A 24,255-nucleotide genomic window follows, 5' to 3' on the forward strand; every position below is an offset into this window, starting at 1 on the left:
GGAATGTGCCCCCTTTGCCCCAGATGCCCCGTGCCTGGTGCAGGCCCTGAGCAGAGGAGCTTAGGAAATTCGTGTTGGGATGAACGGAACCAAATAGGGCTCCTGGAGGAAATAGCAAGGTCCTGGTTCCTGTTGGACACCGAGCCGTGGAGGGCATTTCTGCAGCCGAGCTCCGAGCACAGGGTCTGGCACATAGGGATGTTCAGGCAAGGTCTGTGGATCAATAAAGGAGTGAACACTTAATATTCCTGGCCAGAATTTACACTGTGGTCCTGACTGCGTTAGGAGCTGCACAATATGATTATCCCCGTGTGTTCTTCCTGCTGCGTTCTTCTGTGAAGACGTTTCCCTCGTCAGCTGTCCACTCCCACCTCCTTCCCTCTCCCTCTGAGCTAATATAAGCGTGTCCGAAGGGTGCTTGTCCCGTCGTCCCACTAATGAGAGATGTCCTTCAGTTGCCCTGTGAATGGGAGATAGGAAAAACCTGTAGCAAGCACCCGCTATGTGCTTCCGCTTATGTTGTTACGTTTCATTTCTACAACCAGCCTGTTGGCAGGGCTGAATGGTCCCACAGGACAGATGAGTAAGACTGAGGCCTAGAGGAATTAGATGATTTGTTCCAGGTCACCCAGCACGTTAGAGTCTGTTCTGGGATGGATAGGAGTCTGTCTAGCGCCCTAGACTCATGCCCCTTCTCCACCACCAAATTCCCTTCCAGACCCAGCTGGCTTCCCTTCTCCATGCAGGTGGCCAGTGCAGATCTCGGAACGTGTAAACTGGGCAACACTAGATCCAAACCGGGCGACACTAGATCCGTCACCTTAGGGTGGAGTGAAGGAAGCACCTGGGGATCAGGTTACTAATTCGAGGCGCCGATGAATTATTCACACCACCATTAACTTGAAGGCCCTTTCAGTCTCACCTCACTTTCCCCTGCTCCAGACCCTCTGCTCCTGGCCTGCCCGGCCTGCAGACTTGTGGGGGGTCCCAGGTGGGGAGATGCTGGCAGAGCTGGAGTGCTGTCTGCTGCTGGCAGTGGCTCTGCTGTGCCCAGGCCCCAGGGCCCAAGCCATGAAAGGTAGGAGCTCCTGGCGACAGGCAGGACTGGGGAGGAGGCGAGAGGAGGGGGCAGGCAGCAGCGGGGGTCCCAGGAGGTTTCTGTGTGGGAGGCCAGAAAGCAGGAGGACCCCTTGGGAAGTTGGCCGAGTTGGGGATGTATTCGCTTCTGAGATGGGGGAAGAGAGAATCTACTGAGCGCCTGCTATGTGCTGGATGCTTTACATTTATGATTGCATTTGATCTTCACAACAGACTTCAAGGTGGGTATTAGTCCCCCGTTTCACCGGTGAAAAAACCTGAGGGTGCAAGAGGTTACGTAGCCTGTCCAAGGCTGCACGCTGCCGAGGCAAAGGGAATGGCTCGGAGAAGGAGTCTTCATTCCACCCCCGAGAGCCTGCTGTCCTTTCCCCAAGTGAAATCAAAGTTCCTATGGCAGTCAGCTCCCTGCAGCTTGGCTCCGGTTTCCACATAATTTCCAGCCTTGGTGCCTGCGGCCTCAGGGTCACACCCCTTCCGGAGATGCTTCACCCTCGTGGCTCTCACCCTAGGCTCCTCTGCCTGGAGGGTCCCTTTTGTCTTTTCCACCTTAGAACATCTGGCTCATCCATCAGACGAAGGTCAAACGCCACCTCCTCCAGTAACCTTCCCAGGTCCATTCATCATCCTCAGAGGCTCCCTCCTTTGAGCTCCCAGAGCCCTCTGCCAGCACCCTGGCCCCAGGCCACTTTGCACTGCTGTAGCCCTTCGAGTGCTGTGTGGGTGTCTGGGAAGTGAAGGTGATATCATTTCACCATCGAGGGGTATACATGCAGTTGGGGCTCAGCAAACCACCATTGGAGCCTCGTTTTCCTGCAGGCTCACAGGGGTGGGGAGGGGTGGGGTGGGATAGGGTGGGGGGATGCAGGAAGGAAACATAACTTTCCAGTCACCTAGTTTGTGGCACAGATGGGCTCGGCACCAGGTGTCTCACTTCATGCCTGGGTAGTGGGAGGAGCTAGCTGTCCCCATTTTCCAGTACCCAGGCTTTGGTGGCCTTGGGTGACCTTGAGGGTCAGGGTGCCTGGCTGAGTCACTCGTGGTGGTGCCAGGGCCTCCTGGGCCATAGAAGTCCTGCTTCGACTCTGTATTTTTAATAAAAATACCCTTAAGCAAAGTTCCTATAAGAGAAGACACCCTCACGGAGCATGTGCCCTGTCCCAGGACTGTGCTGATTCAGAATAGGCCCCTCCCTGGGAGCTCACAGTGGGGAGGTGGGGACAGAGGGTGTCTGTCCAGTAGCTGTCCTTGTCCTTCCCCCATCTGGCTGGGGAAGGACAAGGACAGCTACTGGACAGACACCCTCTGTCCACCGCCATAAAGGCAGGAAGCAGACACCGTTCCCGCCCTGGCCTGTCCCCACGGCCAGGCAGGGAGCTGGTGATGTGAGCTGGTGTACATACTGCAGCCCTGCATGGCTTTATGCCATCACTACTTGCAGCAACCCAGCAAGGGAGGTGTCGTTCTCCCCATTTTACAGACACACGATTGAGGCTCAGAAGTGATGGTGGGTCTGAGCCTTTGCTCATGCCATTCCCTCTCTCCAAATCTTCCCAACAAACATACCTTCTCGTTTTTCCTAGTCAAACTCAAATACCACCTCCTCTGTGAATCTTGTCCCCCCTCTAATAGTGCTGGCCCAGCAAGGCTGGCCTCCCTGCCCCTGGACCCCAGAGCCCCTGTGTGGCCAGAGCACAGTCACACTGCAGGACTTTGTCTCATTTGCTTGTCCTTCCCCCCTCCCATTCCCCACCTCCCCACTGTGAGCTCCCAGGGAGGGGCCTATTCTGAATCAGCACAGTCCTGGGACAGGGCACATGCTCCGTGAGGGTGTCTTCTCTTACAGGAAGTTTGCTTAAGGGTATTCCTTTTTATTTAAAAAAAAAAAAAAGTCATTGATTTGAGAGAGAGAGAGAGAGGAAGAGAGAGGGAAAGAGAAACATCTTAAACTGATCGGCTGCCTCCTGCATGCCCCCTATCAGGGATCGAGCCTGCAACCCAGGCATGTGTCCTGACTGGGAATCGAACTGGTGACCTCTTGGTGCATGGGACCATGCTCAACCAACTGAGCCACACTGCTGGGCTTAAGGGTATTATTCACGATGGTTTTGATGGCAAGTGACAAAGCCAACCGGAATGAGTTGAAGCAAAAAGAGGAATGTATTGGCTCTGTAATGAGGGAGGCAGGAGTGTAACTTAGCTGGACTCAGGGATGCCTTCAGCCAGGACGCCTTGGCTTCAAGGTCATTTCCACTTTTCACGTGGTTCTTGCCATCTGCTGACAAGCTTTCTCCATGGGCTCTGCGCAGGGTCCCGCCCAGGGCTCTCACTCCCAGCCCAGAGGCCAGGAAGGACAGGGTTCTCCTCCAGGTGTTTGGCAGCAGGACTCTGGCCTGACCTAGACCACAGGTACCCTGCAGCCAGTCACTGCGGTGGTGGTGGGAGCCCCAGGATTGCCCGGCTGGCTCATATGTCAACCCCTATGGCAGGAGTGTTACCACATGGAGGCAGGAGAGGCAGGGGAGCCAGTGTCTAAAAGAGGGGGAGTGTTGTTGCAAGAGATGGAGAAATGGGCTTTGGGCAGACCAAAACAATAGATGACAACTACAGCAAGTAACTTCCCTTTCTGGGCCTCAGTTTTTGCATCTGTAAAATGGAGTCAGTAACACCTGCTTTGTCTATTTTATGGGGCTATTGTGGGGATGCTATAAGATCATTCACTCATTCTTTCAGCAAATATGTGTTGAGCATCTGCTTTATGCCAGGTACTATTCTAGGTGCTTGGGATACAGCAGAGAACAAAACACAAAAAAGTCCTACTCTCAGAGAGCTTACCTTTTTGTGGAGAGAGACTAGCAATGAACCAAACAAGTCAAATATACAGTGTGCACTGGATGGTGGTGAGAGCTATGGAGAAAGATGTAGCAGGAAAGGTAGAGAAAGAGTATAGGGATGGGTCACATTGGTTGGGGAAAGCCTCACTGAGAAGGTGACCAAGAATGTGTTCGTTATTTTTTTACCTTTAATTATAAAAAATTTCAAACATACACAAAGTAGAGAAAATAACATAATGCATCTCTATGTCTCCAACAACCATCTTCAACAATTACCAACATTCTACCTATCTTGTCTCTTTATCCTACCCCACCTCCATTTTGTGTGGGGGGGTCTGGACAAATTTAAGGTCAATCTCAGATATATTATTTCACCATAAATATTTCAGAATGTATCTTTTTTTTTCTTGCCTTAAGAGCTTTTATTTTTTTTTAAATAAATCTTTATTGTTCAGATTATTACAGGTGTTCCTCTTTTTTTCCCCCCATAGCTCCCTTCCACCTGATTCCCCACCCCACCCCATGCCCTTACCCCCCGCCACTGTCTTCATCCATAGGTGTAAGATTTTTGTCCAATCTCTTCTCGCACCCCTCACACCCCCTTCTCCCTGAGAATTGTCAGTCCACTCCCTTTCTATGTCCCTGATTCTATTATATTCACCAGTCCATTCTGTTCTTCAGATTTTTTATTCACTTGATTTTTAGATTCACTTGTTGGTAGGTATGTATTTGATGTCATTTTGTTGTTCATAATTTTTATCTTTACCTTTTTCTTCTTCTTCCTCTTCTTAAAGAATACCCTTCAGCATTTCATGTAATCCTGGTTTGGTGGTGATGAACTCCTTTAGCTTTTTCTTGTCTGTGAAGCTCTTTATCTGACCTTCAACTCTGAATGATAGCTTTGCTGGGTAGAGTAATCTTGGTTGTAGGTTCTTGCTGTTCATCACTTTGAATATTTCTTGCCACTCCCTTCTGGCCTGCATAGTTTCTGTTGAGAAATCAGCTGACAGTCGTATGGGTACTCCCTTGTAGGTAACTAACCATTTTTCTCTTGCTGCTTTCAAGATTCTTTGTCTTTTGCCCTTGGCATTTTAATTATGATGTGTCTTGGTGTGGTCCTCTTTGGATTCCTCTTGTATGGGGTTCTGTGCGCTTCCTGGACTTGTAAGTCTATTTCTTTCACCAGGTAGGGAAACTTTTCTGTCATTATTTCTTCTAATAGGTTTTCAATATTTTGCTCTCTCTTCTTCTGGCACCCCAAAAATTCAGATGTTGGTATGCTTAAAGTTGTCCCAGAGGCTCCTTACACTATCTTCATATTTTTGGATTCTTTTTTCTTTTTGTTTTTCTGGTTGGGTATTTTTTGTTTCCTCATATTTCAGATCTTTGGTTTGATTCTTGGGGTCCTTTGATCTACAGTTGAATTTCTGTATATCCTTTATTTCAGACAGTGTATGCTTAATTTCTTACTGGTCCTTTTCCATTTTTTTGGTATTCTCATTAAGGTCTTTGAAGGTCTCACTAAGCTCCTCGGAGGTCTCATCAAGTTTCTCGGCGGTTTTTAGAAGATTCTTGAGTAACCTTATAAATGTGGTTCTGAACTCTATGTCGTCCAGTAGTTTGCTTTCCTCCATTTCTCTCATTTGTGACCTGTTTCTTTGTCTCCGCATTTTGCTGCTTCCCTGTGTTGATGGAGTGGCTTTGTGTGGTAGGTGACCTATAGGGGCCAGTAGCTCAGCCTCCCCAATCACCTGAGGTGGACACTCTTGGTACACCCCTTTGTGGGCTGAGTGCAAAGTCTTGGTGTAGTTAAGCCTTGATTGCTGTTGGTACACTGGGAGGAATTGACCTCTAGGCCAATTGGCTGTGAGGACCCGCTGTGTCTATAATGGAAGAACTGCTGCTCTGGAGACATGCTTATGGTGCAGCACTTGTTTCAGTGGGGCTTTGGTGCTCACTGAGTCTGCCTCTTGAATGTGTCACTTATGGATGTGAGGAGTTGAAATCTGGTGTCTCACACTGACCACTAGGTACACTGGCTTCTGGATCTCCAATGGGGTGCAGGTCAGCTACTGTCTGAGGCCACCCAGCAGGAGCTACAGTGAGAACTACAGTTTTTCTCCTCTTTGCTTGGGGTTTGGAGGTTTTGGAGCTGTCTGACCCGGGCTGCAAGTTTGCTATGTTAAGCTGCAATAGGGCAGGCCATTCATATGCTAAAGCCGCTGCTTGGAGCTTGGGTGGGTTTGTAGGTTGTGCAGGGCGGGGTCTCAGGGCGTCACTAGGCTAGGGCGTGGCAAACAGCAATGGCTGCCAGTAAGCTGGCTCTGTGTCTCTGACGGTGTCCCCATGTCCTGCGCCCCAGCGCAGTAAACAATTATTCCTGCGCTCAGCCCTGCAAGCAAGCCTCCCTCACTTTCCGACCCGATGGCAGACAGTCCAGCTTCTCCCCGTAGGAGTTTGGGTCCCCCGTGTCTCCACAGAAACTGGAGTTCGGAGTAATCGGGAGCTTGTCTCCCTTCGGGTTGAAAAAAGCAGTGCTCCCAGTCGCCCGCCGCCAGCCCGATACGTGCACCTCCGTATCTCAGCTTTTCAGCGCTTGTGCATGTCTCAATGCTCTTTTCTCTTTCCTTCTAGTTGTAGAACTTCCACTCAGCCAGCTTTCCAGTGGTTCTGGGTGATAGACGTTTTGTCTTTTAGTTGTAGTTTTGAAATTGTTGTGCGAGGCAGCAGTTTAGGTGTTTACCTACGCCACCATCTTGGATCCTCCCAGAATATATCTTAACAGAGAAAGATATATATACTGACCTCTCCCCTGAGATTGACTTTTTAAAAATTTTTTATTATTATTTTTAAAATACTAGTATATTTTTATTGAGTTCAGAGAGGAAAGGAAAGGGATAGATAGAAACATCAATGATGAGAGAGAATCATTGATTGGCTGCCTCCTGCACGACCCCTACTGGGGATCAAGCCTGCAACCTGGGCATGTTCCCTTGGCCAGAATCAAACCTGGGACCCTTCAGTCCGCAAACTGACGCTCTATCCACTGAGCCAAACCAGCTAGGGCTGACTTTTTTTTTAGATTCCACATGTGATATGCAATATTTGTCTTTGTCTTATTTAATTTAGTAGAATGTCCTCAAGGTCCACCCATGTCACAAATGAAAGAATGGCCTTCTTTTATTTTTATTTTTTTAAAATATTGATTTCAGAGAGGAAGAGAGAAGGAGAGAAAGAAACATTAATGATGAGAGAGAATCATTGATCGGCTGCCTCCTGCATGCCCCACACTGGGCATGTGCCCTGATTGGGAATCAAACCGTGACCTCCTGGTTCATAGGTCAATGCTCAACCACTGAGCCACACGGGCCAGGCTAAAATGGCCTTCTTTTAATTCCATTGTGTGTATATATGTTTACATATTACATCTTCTTCATCCATTCATCTATTGATGGACACGGTGTTTCCATACCTTGGTTATTATAAATGCTGGAATGAATATAGGAGTGCAGATAACCCTTCAATACCCCGTTTTTATTTCCTTTGGACATATATCCAGAGTGGATTGGTGCGTCATAGGGTAGTTCTAATTTTAACTTTTTGAGGAACCTCCATACTGTTTCCATGATGCTGCACCATTTACATTCCCAACCACAGGGCACGGGGTTCCCTTCTCTCCACATCCTCGCCGTCACTTGTTATCTCTTATCTTTTTGATGATGTCCATTTTGATAGGTGTGAGGTGATATCTCACTGTGGTTTTGATTTGCATTTCCCTGAAGGTTTGTGATGTGGAGTACCTTCCCATGTAACTGTTGGCCATTTGTATGTCTTCTTTGGAAAATGTCTGTTCAGTTTCTCTGCCTATTTTTAAAATCAGACTATGTGTTTTGTTTGTTTTTTTGCTATTGGGTTGTATTAATTCTTTATATATTTTGGATATTCAACCCTTATCAGATGTTTGATTTACAAATATTTTCACTGATTCCATAGGTTGCCTTTTCATCTTATTGCCTATAAAAGTAACTTTTTTTGACTATAAAAATTTTCAAATATATAGCAAAATTGAAAGAATTTTACAGGGAATACCTATTTACCCATCCTCATTTACCTCTTTACTCAGGGATTAGAACAGACATCAAAGATAATTATTTCATTAAGGTTTACAAAATTATATTTTCCTAACGTGGTTATTCTTTCTGCAGTTAACTATAAATAACAGTGTCCCTTCATCGGCTATTTGGTTATCCCAAAATACAGTCCACAACAGGAAAGGCAAAGTAGATGCTTAATTCTTTCTTTAAATATTAATTTTCAAAAAAATGAGTTTATGCCCCAGCAACCACTAAAGGAAATCAGTGAGTTTCTTTTTTATTTCTTTAGAGTTGCATTATGAATTCATGAATGTTTATGTATTTAATGTGTTTCAATCTACTGCAATCATTATTCTCTTTTGATGCTCAAATTGTACCCTGTTCAGCCAGTGGAGCCTGCAGGTAGGCATCTTTTGACACAATCCCAGCAGTCTTCGGAAGCTTCTTTGCTTTCTGGTGTGACAAGATGTCCCAAGTGTATTTTGTATATTTCTTGTCCTGGAGCCATTGGTTCTCTAAGGAGCCCTGGTTCATTCTAGTTGAACATAATAACCCTAATCTATGGCAGAGGATGCAAAATATTATTGTAACATTGTTTCTTTTAGGCCTTTTTAGTGAACAGAACTTGAAAATGATTTTTTAGAAATAAAAAAATCTAAAAAGAAGTAAAACAATCTTAAATTCATACTTATGTTTTCAATTCAAATGAAGGATCACAGGGTTTTACTGAATTTTTATATTTGTACTAGTGGCATGGTACATGAAATTCATGCACATTAAAAGGGGATTAATTAGAGAAAATAATTTAATATTGCTATTTGCCCTTTCTCTATAATAGAAGTGTCAGAGATGAAAGAAAATTAGTAAAATGTATATGAAAACCTTCTTCCTGTCAGAGTCTGGGGCGCACCATGGGACCCAGAGTCAAGTCCCCGCCCACCCACATGTGCCTCAAAATCGCGTGAGACCCAGACCCGGCCAGCCCCCCGCATTGGGCTAGATCCAGACCCGGCAAGTCCCACCCTTGTCAAGCCCCACTGGGGGCGTAGCCTCAGGTCTCCTGGCCCAGCGCCAGGACAGGAGACATGGCCTGAGGTCCCCCATCAAGCCCTGCCAGGCGGGGGGGTGCAGCCTCAGGTCCCCCATCAAGCCCCGCTGGGCAGGGGGCCGCAGCCAGAGTTCCCCTGTCAAGCTCCGCTGGGTGGAGGGCATGGCCTGAGGTCCCCCGACCCAGCACTGGGGGTGCACCTTGAGGTCCCCTGTCAAGCCCTGCTGGGTGAGGGGCACGGCCTGTGGTCCCCTGTCAAGCCCAGCAGGGCAGGGCGTGCAGTTTGAGGTCCCCCGGTCTGGTGCCGGCGTGGGGGGCGGGGCCTGAAGTCCCCTGTCAAGCCCCACCTGGTGGGGGGTGCAGCCTGAGGTCCCCTAGCCCAGCACCAGGATGGGAAGCGCACCTTGAGGTCCCCTGTCAAGCCCCGCCGGTCGGGGGGCATGGCCTCAGGTCCCCTGGCCTGGTGCCAGTGCGGGGGGGTGCAGCCTGAGGTCCCCCAGCCTGACGCCAGGGCGGGGGGCACAGCCTGAGGTCCCCTGTCAAGCCCCATGGGGGCAGGGAGGGTGTAGCCTCAGGTCCCTGCTGATTTCTCATTAAGGCTCCTTATGGGAACTTGGCCTCAGCTGTGGGTCCAGCCATCTTTGTGACGGAGTGATGGTCAATTAGCATATTCCCTCTTTATTAGATAGGATCATTATCACACTAAAACCTTCGTTGCTATCGACATCAGCATACTTGCTCTATTTGAATACATAAAATACAGTGTCAGTATTTATTATTATTGCGAATAGTCAGTCTGCTGAATATACTTTATGATTTCTTTGTGGTTTTGTTCTTGGATCTATTCTACCAGGAATGTACAGTCAAAATAGTCTTTCAAAGTCATGTGGAAATCATTTTTCTCCATGTGAATGTACCTTCAACTGGATATATAGTTAAGTTTTTCGGTTTGAGATATTTAAGGGTTACTTAAATATTTTTTTATAATTTAAAAATTATATGAACATTATTCATAATTATATAGTCAAAATGATAGAACAACTTGCATGTAAAGAGTTCCAGCAGTCATGCCTGTTTCCTCCTTCCCCTGACAGAGAATAATTCATTTCCTTCCATTGTTTTCCTTTTAAAACTATAAGCAAATATGTACATATAAGAATATGCTTTTGCTCAGACCAATGTGCTCAGTGGTTAGAGCGTGGGCCTGTGCACCAGATTGTCTCGGGGTCAATTCCTGGTCAAAGGCATGTACCTGGGTTGCAGGTCTAATCCCCGCCCCAGGTCAGGGCCTGTGTGTGAGACAACCAATCGATGTGTATCTGTCACATCAATGTTTCTCTCTCTCTCTCTCTCTCTCTCTCTCTCTCTCTCTCTCTCTCTCTCTCCCCCTGTCCCCCTTCCACTCTCTCTAAAAATCAATGGAAAAAATATCCTCACTCCTCGGGTGAGGATTTTTAAAAAAGAATATACTTTATAACATTATAATAGGCTGTGTACATTTTCATATAGGGTGAGGGTGAGGGATTATTATTTCTTTAAATTTTTAAATTCCCTCCTGCACATGTCCAGGGCTTGACATATGGCCCTATTTTATCTAAAATTATTGGCTCACCCTGGCACGGACTCCTTTCCCTGCCTCTTCACCACAGCACTTACTGGTATAACTATTTAATATACTCTATATTTTACTTATTATATTTGTTGTCTGTCTTCCCCACCAAATGTAAACTCCATGAAGGCAGGAATTTCATCTGTTTTGTTCTTGCTATAACCCCAGCAACTAGAACAATGCCTAGCACTCAAATAATATTTGTTGAATGAATAAAATAATGCTTTATAAATACTTGAATAAGTAAATAAATGAACAACTACATGAATAAATGAATTAACTTAGGACCATGCCCTCGTGCTATTTCATCCCACCCCGATAACCCAGCTTTGCAGCTGGGCCCACCACCTGAGACCCCAGTGCTGACTCTGAGCCATTCTTCCCTCTTGCCCCAGGTGTCAAATGCGGGGGAGTGCTCTCAGCACCTTCTGGAAACTTCTCCAGCCCCAACTTCCCCGGGCTCTACCCCTACAACACGGAGTGCAGCTGGCTGATCGTGGTGGCCGAGGGCTCCTCCGTACTCCTCACCTTCCACGCCTTTGACCTGGAATACCACGACACCTGCGGCTTCGACTTCCTGGAGATCTACAATGGGGCTGCGGGAGACCAGGGCAACCTGCTGGGGAGGTTCTGCGGCCAGGTGCCCCCGCCACCCTTCACCTCCTCCTGGCATATCCTGTCTGTCATCTTCCACTCAGACAAGCACGTGGCCAGCCGCGGCTTTTCCGCAGGCTACCAGAAAGGCAAGGGGGACTTGGCAGTGCAGAGGGAGGGCCTGGGGTGGAGGTGGGGCAAGGCTTGCAGGGGCTCAGCATCTCGGCGGGGAGGCTGCTCCGGAACCTGGATGACTCTGCTCTCCTGGCTCATGGGGCAAAGGCAGCCTCCGTTTGCAGTCTCAGTAGTTGCGGGTTCCCATCTTCATGGCGGCCATCGCCATGCCTCCCTCCGCTGTTCCTGGGAGCCCGGAGGTCTCACTGTGCTCGGAACGAGGCCTCGCGTGCTCTTCCCTTCTTATCCTTCTTATCCCTGCCCTGGCATCCGGGCACAGGAGGGCGCCATGCTGTCACTGCTGCGGGCCCCTCTGTGGCATCCCATTGCTTCACGTGCACATGACCCACCCACCTCCAAGGTCCTCCGACGGAGGGGCACGAGGGTCTGTGTGGACCCGGTGCGCTCTCCGTCCCAAAGCCTTTCCGAACTCGCCTCTCCTACGAGTATCTGGGGTCCCCACCCCTCCCTCCTTCCACCAGGATGGCAGCTGCCCGCAGCCCCTGAGGGAGGCAGAGGCCTGGCTCTCCTTGCCTCTCCCTGACTCATCCGCCCTGCCCTAGGCTCCTCTGCACAAACTCACCCCCTGCCTCCTCCCAAGGCCAAAGCCAAGGCCTTCTTCATGGGAGCTGGAGCGCTAGGCCAGCCGAGGCTCCTGGCACACAGTCCGCCAACAGCAGTGGGGGCGGGGCTCAGGTGGGCCCCAGCTCTCTCTGGCTTTAGAGGCAGAGAATTGTAGGTGCTAAAATGTGAGAATCACAGGCTGATTTAATAGCAGTTTTGGAACCTGAGACCCTTAGATTTTTAGAATGTTTAGATACCAAAGTCATAATGCCATGGGCAGTGTGTTCCAGCCTTTTTTAAAGCAGCAGTCCCCTTTTATTAAACGGAATCTTCTGGTAATCCCTGACAGATGCGAGATAAAGGCAGCATGTTAGTGTGTGCATCTATTTTGTAAGTGCCTATTTTTAACATTTACTTATTATAAGCCAATCACCGAAGACGTAAGTCAGTATTTGTGGCCTCCGATGAGTTAAATTTTTACATGTAGGACGTAACTGTGGACTCTGCCTTCCACAGCATTAAAACATAGTTTGAATACGGCATAAGGATGAAATTCGCACCAGATGCCTGTAGATAGATGCTCCCGACGGCCACTGGGAGCCCCGGAGCACAAGTTCAAAGAGTCTCCTAGGGTGTTAGCCTTGGAAGGGATCTCAGAGATTGTCAGACCTGCCCTCTCATTTCACAAACAACACATCTGGGACCAGAGAGACTTCCCAAGGTCACACAGCTCAGAAGTGAAGTCCTTAGCTGCCCAGCACAGAACTCGGTCCACACAGCCCTGGGCGAGATTCTGGAGTCCCAGGAAATACATCCGAGTGTGCCCTCCCAGCTGGTGGCCCCCAGCTAGTCCCAGCATTCATCATCAACCACCTCCTGGTTGTATTGGTCAAAATACATCTTCTCAGGCTCTGCATGACTCTGAGCCCAGTAGATCAGGCTGGGCAGGTCTTATGATTTCTAATATTCCCATGAGGCTCAGAGAGGCTAAGTGACCTGCCCAGGGTCACACAGCTAATATGAGGCAGAGTTGGGAGGACACCTGTCTTCAGACTTCAAGCCTCTCTCTACTTCATCAGATCCTCTCTCTAAGCCTCCGTTTCCTCACATGTTAGGGCGGTTTAATAGCATTTCTGAACTCAGGCACCTCAGCCTCTGTACCCACTGGCCTGGCAGGAGGGGACAGTGAACATCGCAAGGTCATGTGCACAGGCTCTGCCGTTAGTCAGACCCTGTTTTCCACGTTATCAGACCGGCGACCCGCTGTCAGGGCCCTGCCCATGTCCCTTGGGCCTTGCCACTTTAACGACTCCTGCCAACCTCCTCATCTCTTTGCTTGAGGGCTTTTTCTGAAGCTCCGCTGGTCACCTCTACCCCAGCAGCCCTCGGCCTGGATCCCCGGGAGTTGGTGTATGAATGCCCCACTTCCCTAATCTTAGGTGACATCACTCTGAGGTGTGTGCTTTGCACGGTTCCCCACAGGGCTCCGCAGCTGGCTTGGCAACGCCCTTCAGTGGCCGCCTCCCCGTCCCTTCCCTTTAGTGTCCCTCACTCCCTCACCCCCCACACAGGGACCCCGTGTTTGCCACATAAACTCACTGTGCTCAAATCCTGGTCTTAGAGCCCAGGTGAACCCAAACTCACATAGGTAAGTTACTTAACTTCCTGGGGCTCCATCTTCTTCTTCTTTTTTTTTAAATTTCTTTATTGATTAAGCAGGGGTCCTCAAACTACAGCCCGCGGGCCACATGCGGCCCACCGAGGACATTTATCCGGCCCGCTGGGTGCCGCTGCCTGTCCTGCTTAGCAGCAGACTCGTCCCGGGCCCACAGTGTGCATAGGAATTTGTTCATAGTTTTTTTTTTTAAACTATAGTCCGGTCCTCCAACGGTCTGAGGGACAGTGAACTGGCCCCCTGTTTAAAAAGTTTGAGGACCCCTGGTTACATATGTGTCCTTATTCCCCTATTACCCCCCCACCACCCCACTCATGCCCTCACCCCCCTGGTGTCTGTGTCCATTGGTTAGGCTTATATGCATGCATACAAGTCCTTTGGTTGATCTTCCATCTTCTCGACTGTAAGATGGGAAACTAACCCTAACCCCCGCACACCCCCATAGGGTTATGGTAACGTTTACAAAGGTGGTGCGGGCGCTAAGGCCCGGCCTGTGCCTTCCACTTGGCAAGTGCCCAGTGGATGGTGACGAGGTGCCCAGGCCTGTGGGAGTGGCATGTTGGGGGTGTTGGGTTCCCTTGGGAGGGGTTCCACGGGGAAGGAGAAAGGTTGGTTCAACTGGGCTCGCTTACAGATGCGTGTGGTGGCGTCCTGACGGGCCTGTCGGGGGTCCTCACCAGCCCCGAGTACCCCAACAACTACCCCAACAATGTGGAGTGCCGCTGGGTGATCCGGGCCGCCGGCTCCGCCACCGTCAAGCTGGTGTTCGTGGACTTCCAGGTGGAGGGCAGTGCGGAGTGCACCTATGACTATGTGGCCGTGCTGGGGGCGCCTGGCCCCGCCCGTGGGCACCACTACTGTGGCAGCTCCAGGCCCCCCACCCTGGTGTCGCGAGGCTACGAGCTGCAGGTGGTCTTCAAGTCCGACTTTAACATCGGAGGCCGGGGCTTCAAGGCCTACTACTTCTCAGGTAGGAGAGCGTGGCGGTACAGCCCAGACTCTGTGCGTGCTGGGCCCCTGCCTCCCCGTATGCGTGTGGGGAGAGAGGGACACGTCCCTGCCTCTGCCTCTGGGCTTTGTGCTTTCTGCCCTCTTGCTGCCTGGAATGCTCTCGCACACTCTTTCCTGACTGGCCAACACCAAGGCATGAACATGTCACCTCCTCTGTGAAGCCTTCCTGATTCACCCAGAATCAATCCCCTCCTCCAGTTCCTTGCAGAAGTGTTAGCACTGCTCTAATATACCACTTCTGTGTGTGGTTTGCCTGTCGATCCCCCTGCCTGACTGGGAGTTCCTATGGGCTTATCTTTGCACCTGCCATGTGTTAGGTATTCAATTAATTGTTGGTACGAGTGAATGAATGAACCCTTGGGTGTGTACCACCCATAGGAGGAGATGGAAAAGGAAACAGACCGTGACAGACAGCTCACTGTGACCTATGCTATGCAACAGTAAGAATCATGGAGGGCAGCCTGGAAGAGGAGAGAATTAGGCAGTGCTCTGAAGGAGTTAGCCAGAGGCAGAAGGAAGGGAAGGGAGTTCCAAGCAGAGGGATCTGCATGTGCAGAGGACAGAGAGGGTTCACTGTGCTTGCAGTACTAGCTATTTGTGAGGCTGGAAGGTGGGGTGGGTGAGGGGCAGTGAGAAAAGGGGCAAGGTCTGGTCATGGACCACATTGTCACGTCCAAGTTTGGACTCCACTCAGAGGACAGATATTAGGGCCTGTTTTTGAATTCCTAACAGAGCCAACACTCATGAAGGGGAGCGCCAACAGGAACGAGAGTCCCGGCTTTCAGCTAGCTTCAGGCTAACACAGGCTTTGGGATCAATTGCCTGGTTTCCTGGCCATGGTGCCCACAATCTGCCAGGGCGGTGCTGTGACCACTATAGTGACTGTTGCTCAAACGGTGGCTGCAGAAAGCGGCAGTCTCCATCCTTCTCACCATTGCTCCTTCCACCTCCTCCTCCCCAGGGGAATGCCAGGAGGTGTACACGGCCGTGCGGGGCAACTTCTCCAGCCCACAGTACCCCAGCTCCTACCCCAACAACGTCCGGTGCCACTGGACCATCCGGCTGCCTCCTGGCTACCGGGTCAAGGTGTTCTTCCTGGACCTGGAATTGGAAGGACCCAACAGCCTGACCAAGACCTGTGACTTTGACCATCTGGCAGCCTTCGATGGAGCCAGCGAGGAGGCACCCCTGCTGGGGAGCTGGTGTGGCCGCCACCTGCCACCGCCAGTCACCTCGAGCCGCAACCAGCTCCTGCTTCTGCTCCACGCAGACCGCAGCACCTCCCGCAGGGGCTTCTCTGTGGCCTACATTGGAGGTCAGCGGGGGTGCAGGGGGCGGGGGTGCTGAAGGGGAAGGCGAGGCTGGGGTCCCAGGTCTTCGCAGCCTCTTTCCTCCATCCCATGAACTGGCTTCCCTGTCCTCTTCTCGGGCCGCCCCCCACCAACGCCTCCTCTGGACCTTTGAGCCTGCACCAGAGTGGCCCGTGCTGATTCCCACTGTTGCAGGGACCTACTCTTCCAGCTTGCAACTCCGCAATCTCTCATCCCTTCTCATCTGGCTCTTCCCTCCATGGGCCTCTGGCCTCTCTTGATCTTGATCCTCTAGCCAGAGGTAATATAAAATACGGTAATGTTATTTATGGTAAACAATTGGTGTAACCACATAGAAGCCAACGAGCCTTGCTTGTGTCACAAGTCCTGACTGACTGTGGATTGGACAAATGGCTTTTGTTTTCATCACATAACAAGTCTGGAGTTAGGCAGCTTCTGTGTTGGTTCAGGGACTCAACCTGTCCCAGCTTCTCTGGATCCTCTTGGCCTCATTTCTGCAAAATGGCTGCCACATCCACGTTCAAGGCTGGAAGAGGGTAGGAGAGGTGCCGGCCACAAATGTCCTTTTATCAGAAAAGCAAAATCATTTTCAGAAGCCGTCAAAAGATTTCTTCTTGGTCTCATTGGTTTGCACTTGGCCAGGTGGCCATGTCTAACCACAGAGGAGGCTGGGAAAGTTGCTACTCAGCTTTTCCAGCTTCCAAAGTGCCCGTCAGATTTGCCAGCTGACAGTTCACCATTCCGCCCCTCTTCTCAGCAGGCTTCCCTGGGCCATGGGTCCAGAAATGCCCGTGCTCCGGACCCACTTTGCCCTCTGCCTGACTGGGCGGAGCTCTTTGCTGTGCATCTGTGGAAATGAAGGTGCAGAGAGAGGATAGGACTTCACTGCGGCCGCATGGGCAGAGAGTGGCACAGCCAAGACTCGAACTCGCTCCCCTGCCTCCCTGTGTGGCTGAGCCGGGCCCTGGGGAGGGAGCCCACAGCTGGGCTCAGACAGACCAGGGTCAACATCCAAGTGCTGCCACTCACTGACCATCCGTCTGCATCTGGGCTCATCTGTAAAAGGGGCTGATGAATGCCCCAGACAGGCAGCCATTAAGATGAAATGCGGTGACACAGGTCATAGAGCCTGGCTCTGAGGGCATCCTTGCTGAAGGTGGATTTCTTTCTCTCATGTGCCTCAGGCCTGCTCTTCATTAGAAAGATCTTTCCTCTCTCCTCACCTCAGTTGCAAGAGGAGTTGGCGGAAGGAAACAGCAGAGCTGCAGCCGCTAGTGGCAGAGAAATGAGCTGGGCAGACCCACCCTCTCTGGGCCTCAGTCAGCTCCATCCCTAAACTGGGAGAAGGGAACTGTCCCGGGTTAGAGGATCCCCTTCTCAGATTGTACTCTGGAGAGCCAGGTGCCACCGGCTTTGCCACAGCTAGCTGGCAAGTCGCTCTCTCTCTGGGGGTGAGGGTCTCAGTTTTCCCACCTGTAAAATGAGGACATTGGCTGAAGGACCTTTAAAGTCCCTTTCAGCTCTGGCCTGGGTCCTCTCCTAGCTCTGTGAGATCTCGGACAAGCCCCTTCTCCTTCGGGTGCCTCTAGAGTCTAGAGACTGAGAGTGGGGCAGCTGTAATCCTGGCTCCTGTTCAGGGGCAGGAGCCCCCACTCCCACCCCACCCCACCTCCCTCCTGGGTCTGGTGGGAGCCCAGGGTCAGACAGGGGCACTCGTGCTGGGCAAGGCGCCAGATGTGGCCCAGGCTGCTGGCGGCCTCCGGGCTAGAGGACAGCCCAGCATCAATCAGAGGTGACACACAGTTCAGCACCACCGAGATCATCGTGGGAGACGGCGGGCCCATAAATCCCCGACTGCCCAGACTCCAGAGGCTGAAATATGTCTGAGGCATTTCCCGAAGAGGCGTGAGTTCCAGGCCTCTCCTGCCAGCTCCTTCCCTTTCCTCCCACCAGTCACCCCCTAGTTTTCCCCTACACTCGCCCCAGCAGGCACTGCCCTACACACACACACACACACACACACACACACACACACACACGTGCTTGCACAGACCCAGCATTTGAGCCACACTGTTCTGGCCGGGAGGGAGCAGGGGGCCCCAGGGAGGGTGAAGACCCAGGGCCTCTGAATCCTGCAGGCTGGATGGTTAAGATCCCAACTGAACCACAGCAAACAGCTTCACCTCTCAGAGCCTCGCCTCCCAGAACTGTAGGGAGGGGGGTTTAGTCACATTCACCTTCTGGGGTCGTTGTGAGGGAGAGTGAGGCTTCTTCACCACCATTTCCAGCCCCCACACTCTGCTCTGTCATTATTCTCTGCCTGGTTTGCCCTCAGACCACTCACTTAGTGTATTTTACATATTTATTGTCCCCTTGCAGGGCCACAGTGTAAGCTCCAAGCGGGGAGGGATATTTGGCTGGGTTTTCCCCTCCATTTCTGTATCTGTCATGCTTAGAATAGTGCCTGCACATAGTAGGCCCTCAGTAAATATTTGTTAACCGATGAATGAATTGCCTGGCACATGGCGAAGTAATCAGCAAACAGTAGCTTTTATTATGATTAAGAATATGCATTTGTTCATTCAATCAATCATTCATTCACTTGCCAAGCTCCGTGGGAGGCTCAGAGGACGCCAAGATGCAGGCATGGTGTCTGATGGGCAGCTCATTGTCTGATGGAGTTACATGGAGTGATGCATCTAGAACAGGGGTGGGCAAACTTTTTGACTCGAGGGCCACAATGGGTTCTTAAACTGGACCGGAGGGCCGGAACAAAAGCATGGATGGAGTGTTTGTGTGAATTAATATAAATTCAAAGTAAACATCATTACATAAAAGGGTACGGTCTTTTTTTTTAATTTCAATAGTTTTATTCATTTCAAACATTTTAACAAGAAGAATGTAAACACTAATTATTATAATTTGAAACTTCAAAAAATGGAGGAATCATAGCACAATAACATACCTTATATTGAAGATGGCAAAGGCAAAATAAAATTGCCTAACAAAGGAAAGGTACAAAAGCCTTTCAAATTAAAGTTAAATATAATAAAATAATTTAAAACTAAAACAAATAGAAAAGAACAAAATGTGTAAACAGTAAATTAAACATTTTCTTTAGTGCAACTTCCAAATTATGCCCGGGACGTAGATGTAGATGGCAATGTAGACTGGGTTGAAAGGTTTTTGGTCTTTAAAACATCAACTTCAGTGGGAACAGTGTTGTTGGTCTCCTTTTTAGCTAATGCTCCGATACTGTGCTCTCCAGGGGCGTGTCTCCCTACATCACCACGATAACGTGTCTACGCATTCCCAGGGTGATGTCGGGGGACGCGTCCGCGGGCATTACAAGGAGCCTCTGGAAGATTGAGAGGTTGTTCCTTCTACTGAATGGGCGGATATAAATCCGCCCACTCAGAAGAAGGAGCTGCGGCCGTGTTTCCTGACGTTGCCATGTTAACACTGCTGCTGGTGAAGGAGCGGAGGGGAGAGCAAGAGAACCCTCCGCTCTTTCGGCTCCGCAGGCCGGATAGAACAGCCGAACGGGCCGGATCCGGCCCACGGGCCGTAGTTTGCCCACGGCTGACTAGAACTTCCCCATAGGACTGCATAGAACTTCCCCCTGAGGGCTTTACCTCACAGTTTTCCCATTCACCACCCTTGGGTGGGAGCTTGGGGGGCGGGTGGGAGTCAGACTGCCTGCCCCTAAGGCCTCCAGCTCCTTCCTCCTGTCCCCAGTTGTGCCCATGAACGTGAGCTGCTCCCGCATGGACTTCCAGATCCTGATCTCCACGCAGGCGCTGGACCCTCTGGGGCGGACCCAGGTCTACCTGGGCAGCCGGCGCTGTGCTGCCCAGGAAGTCGGTGGCACCTTCCGGATCCAGGCCCGCTTTGACACCTGCGGCACTGAATCTCAGGTAGGGGCTGGAGAGGGGCGGGCAGGTGTGACCGAGGTGCTCTGACGGCCGCTGAAAGGCACCTGCCATTCCTGAGAATGCAGCTTCTCTTCCTGGCTCTGGTGACTGCACAAGTCTGGGTACAAAATCTAGCCCCTCTTGGCTTTACCTCAGCAAACTTGCTCAGGGTAGACATAACAAAGAGCTCAAATAAGGGAGACAGAGAAGGGGGGCTCATCGCACAACCCGCCCCAACCAAAAGCCCCTACTGGAGGCTCCTCCCACAGGCCCTATGGGCTGAGCTTCCCTGGAGGCCTTCCTGCTGTCCAGGGCCACCCAGTCCTCGCCCCTCCACAGGCCGAGCCGCGGGAGCCCTGCCGCCTCCTGCCGCCCCTCCCCCAGCCCTGTGAGCCAATCCTCCCCGGGCTCCACAAAACAAAAGGGCCCTTCAAGTCACAGGATCCACCTCCCTCCAAAGGCAGTGAGGCTTGCAAATGAATTTTTTCTACTATCCTTGTATTTTGGAAACCTTAAACCCAGGCTTGGGCCTCTGAGTCGCTGAGCAGTGCCCCAAGCACCCTGGGTGTTTGCATTCTCAGGGAGAGGTCAGGCGGGGGGAGGGGGAGAAGGAACAGTGGCCTCTCTCAGGGCGACCCCCGCAGCCTTGGCATCTGGGGATTTGCCAGACTGGTCTGGCAGAAAGCACATGCTTTCCAGCAAACCGTACTCCCCACCCCCAACATTAGCCAAATATATGCCTCGGGCCCCTCTGGCCCCTCTGGCCCCTCCAGCCCACCCCTGCTTCCCCTGCTTCCCAGCAGCCACAGCCTTTTGATCTGAGAGAAGGAAGGGGGGCGGGTAGTGTTGGCTGCTAAGATAATCTGCCCATACCCCAGTCCGTGACCTAAATCCCCCAGGGCTTTCTTTGGGGCAGAACACATTCCACAGAACCATGAAATGATGAAGACAAGGAATCATAAAACAAGGAATCATGTAATCTAGGAGGAGGAACTCACAAACAGCGTCTCTGAGTCATGGAACCAGCACCAGAACTTGGGACTTCGGAATCATAGAACCTTGGAATCATAGAACCTTGGAGTCAATATCACGGAAACAGAAGCAGAGAAGCTCAGTCTCGCGGATTCTTAGGGTCTTGCTTTTAGGGCTTAGACCAAGAGAAGCAGTCTCCGCACTGAGCGGTTTCCAGGTGCATGGCTCACAGGGCTAGGAGCCACGGCAGCCTTTCTGTGCAGCAGAAAACACCGCGGACTTGATTTCATAGCTGCAACATCTCCCGTGGTCTTTCCTTCCTCAGCCTCTCACTCATCAGAAACTTTCCCGCTCCCCATTGATGCTTTTTTTCTATCTCCCTTATGTAGATTCACGTCGGCCCTTTGACTGGTCCCCTTCCCCTCTCAGGTCCTTTTTCTTGCTCCGTGTCCCGATTCTGTTACAAAAATCCAGGACAACATCCTCTTCAGAGGGTGTGGTGGCTGACAGGCCGAGGGCACAAATGCCAAGGCTCCTTGGGGACATGGACTCGGGGCCTTTGGGAAACCCAGAGTTGGGAGGGATCCTCACGGTCACCTGGTCTACAAAACTCCCTTCTCCGAAGTGTCCGGAGATGGAACTTCTTACACCGCTCGCTCTGTTTCAGGCAGCTTTGGTGTTTAGAAGCCTCATCTCAGAGGTGCCACCCCTGGGCAGGGGCAGTTGGGCAACCTGAAGAGTGTTCGGCTGCTGCAGATTTAGGGTGGGTGGGAGTGTTGCCCTGCATCACTGCAGCCCCCAGCCCAGCCCTGCTCCACTGCAGACCACATTAGTCTGCGCATCTAAATACTGCCCCCAGCCCCGCTCAGTGGCTGAGCGTCGACCTATATGAACCAGGAGGTTGAGGTTCGATTCCTGGTGGGGGAGGGGGTGCGCGCAGAGGGGGATGTGTGGGAGGCTGCCGGTCAATAATCCTCTCTCATCATAGATGTTTCTCCTTCTCTCTCTCCCTCTCCCTTCCTCTCTGAAGTCAATAAAAATATGTTTACAAATAAATAAATAAATACTGCCCCCCAGTCCCCACCTGAACACCTCACCATCTCAGGGCAGCTTGACTCCTGCCTTCCTCATCCATGGGGGTTGGGAGGGCAACAGTGTGCCAAACCTCACATCTTACTCCTCAATGGCTCTTCCCAGCCTCAAGGTGGTGCCACCCTGGTGACCAGGGACTCCACAGCAGGGACACATAATTGCTGCAGACATAAGTGGGAGAAAGATTCCAGAAGGAAGATCACATAACAGCAGGGACAGAGCTTCCACCTGGGAGGCAGGAGCCTTGGTTTCCGGACCTACTCCGGGCGCTATTGCCTTTGCCAGGCCTCAGTACTCACGTCTGTAAATTGCCGAGGAAGGGAGATTAAACTGTGCGGTTCCATGTTCTGATTAAGATTGGGCAGATCTGGGTGAGAATATGTTCCCTGTCACTTGTGTGCTGTGCGACTACAGACAAGGGGTTTAACCTCTGGGCCTCAGTCTCCTCATCTGTAAAGTGGGGATATTAATGGTACCAGTAAGAGAGGTTTGTGAGAATTAAATGAGATAATGCCCTTAAGATACAAAGCCTGGAACATGGCAGAGGTCCCCGTGATTACTGTCACAGACCTGCCTCTCTGAAGCCAGAGCAAATATTGGCCCATCCAATCTGATACTGTCCTTCCAGACACCCTCACAGTGAACTTCTACAGGGGAGGACACTGAGCCTCCAGGCGGGAAGGGAGTCAGTGACCAAGCTGGGACTAGAGCCTGGGCTCCTGGGTTCTGCCCCCTTGGTACCGAGTCGCCACATATCTAGGGGGACAGGGTTAGTTCTGGGCCCCTTCAGGTGCGAGTGACCCCTTGTGACCCACACAGAGAAGGAACAACACTTCAGTGATCGTCAGCACACTGTACATCCACTTCTCGGCCAGTGGGCAGGAGGACATCCACCAGTACGAGGTCCTCTGTGAGCCCCGGCGCAAGGAGGCTTCTGTCCACCTGCTGTCCGGCTCCGACTGGCTTGGGCCCTATGCTGCCACGGCCGAGCACCTGCAGGAGGCACCACCCAGGGACGAGGCGGAGGCACTGGAGGGCCCTGTGGCCCTGGTGGCCCAGGACACCAGTGACATTGTCTTCCTGGGCCTTTGCATCCTGGCTGGAGTCCTCATGGTCATGGCCATCGTGGTCCTGATGCTGCTGTGAGCAGGCAAGGTAGGGGCCTGGCACCTGGTCTCCCGGGGCAGCTTGGGAACCCTACAACAGGGGCAGGACTGGGCCTCACGACTTGTTGGTGACCATGCGCAAGTCACAGCCCCCCTCTGAGCCTGAGTTTCCTAAGGACCACCACTCTGCCATGCTTATCTCACAGGGCTGGCAGGAGGCTCAGAGAAGAGCGTGAATGGCTAAGAGCTTTGTGAACTATAGCATGGCACGCATGTGTATGCAATTGCCGTTAATTTTAAAAATATAAAAGAACTGTGTGTTACTGTCGCTAGAGACACGGTGGATAACGCTGACTGGTACTGTAACTTGTAAGAGTATTTCACCAACTCAGGGTACAAATAAGGGCATCTCTTATTTTTCCAACTAATCATACAACCCAACCCTTCATTAGCAGGAAGTTCAGCATCCGTCCAGGGGCCTTCACTCTCCTGAACTGACCCAAGAGCCCTGAGGACTTTGTCTAACGCAGCCCAGTCTTGCCTCCAAACTCCACAACACAGAGAGGGAGCAGAAACCCCACCTAGCACTGTCGTTTCGGGCCCTGCCACATGGTGTTCCTGCTGAAGACTGACTGTGTGCTACATGATGTTACTGCTGAAGACTGACTGTGTGCATCTTGGTGGATGCCTGCCCACTGAGGTGGCGATGCCCTGCTGGGTCAGACCCCGGTATGAACCTGGGGCAGACCCACACTGTGCTCCACAGTGAGGCTGGAGGCCAGGGACTGGTGTGGTGTTGACATTTTTCCTAAAATAGCTTGTGATCCTTGACTGAAACGCTGATTGAAGTCCTGTGTGTCTCTGTCCTTCTCACCCCTGATGTTGAGCTTAGATCACAAACCACCCTTCCCCTGCAGATGAGTCCTCGTGGAGCCCTCTGGACCTTCTCCTGCCATTGGACTTCACTCAGAGCTACTTCAGCCTACTCAGAGCTACTCCAGTCTACTCAGAGCTACTCCAGTCCACTCACATTTTTCTAAGTTTCACCAGAGGAGCAGGGGCTGGGTCCCTGTGGGAAGACCTGAGGAATTGACACATACTTCCTCAGAGCTCTTCATACCAAGAAGTGGAGTAGTCTTGTT

The 24,255-nt window shown here is 51.3% G+C and overlaps 1 protein-coding gene across 1 annotated transcript; it reads left to right on the plus strand.

Moving 5' to 3' along the window:
- Positions 1-999: 999 nt before the first annotated feature.
- On the plus strand, positions 1,000-24,255 carry CDCP2 (CUB domain containing protein 2; the record flags this gene model as incomplete). Its single annotated transcript, XM_080657627.1, has 7 exons — positions 1,000-1,078; positions 11,076-11,423; positions 14,322-14,657; positions 15,660-16,013; positions 19,768-19,946; positions 22,827-23,162; positions 23,566-24,255. 6 exons carry the CDS (start codon positions 1,000-1,002, stop codon positions 23,151-23,153), a joined length of 1,623 nt encoding a protein of 540 aa, XP_080513753.1. The 3' UTR covers positions 23,154-23,162; positions 23,566-24,255.

The sequence above is a fragment of the Plecotus auritus genome (genome assembly GCF_963455305.1).
Source record: "Plecotus auritus genome assembly, chromosome: 2".
In the NCBI taxonomy this organism is placed as follows: Eukaryota; Metazoa; Chordata; class Mammalia; order Chiroptera; family Vespertilionidae; genus Plecotus; species Plecotus auritus.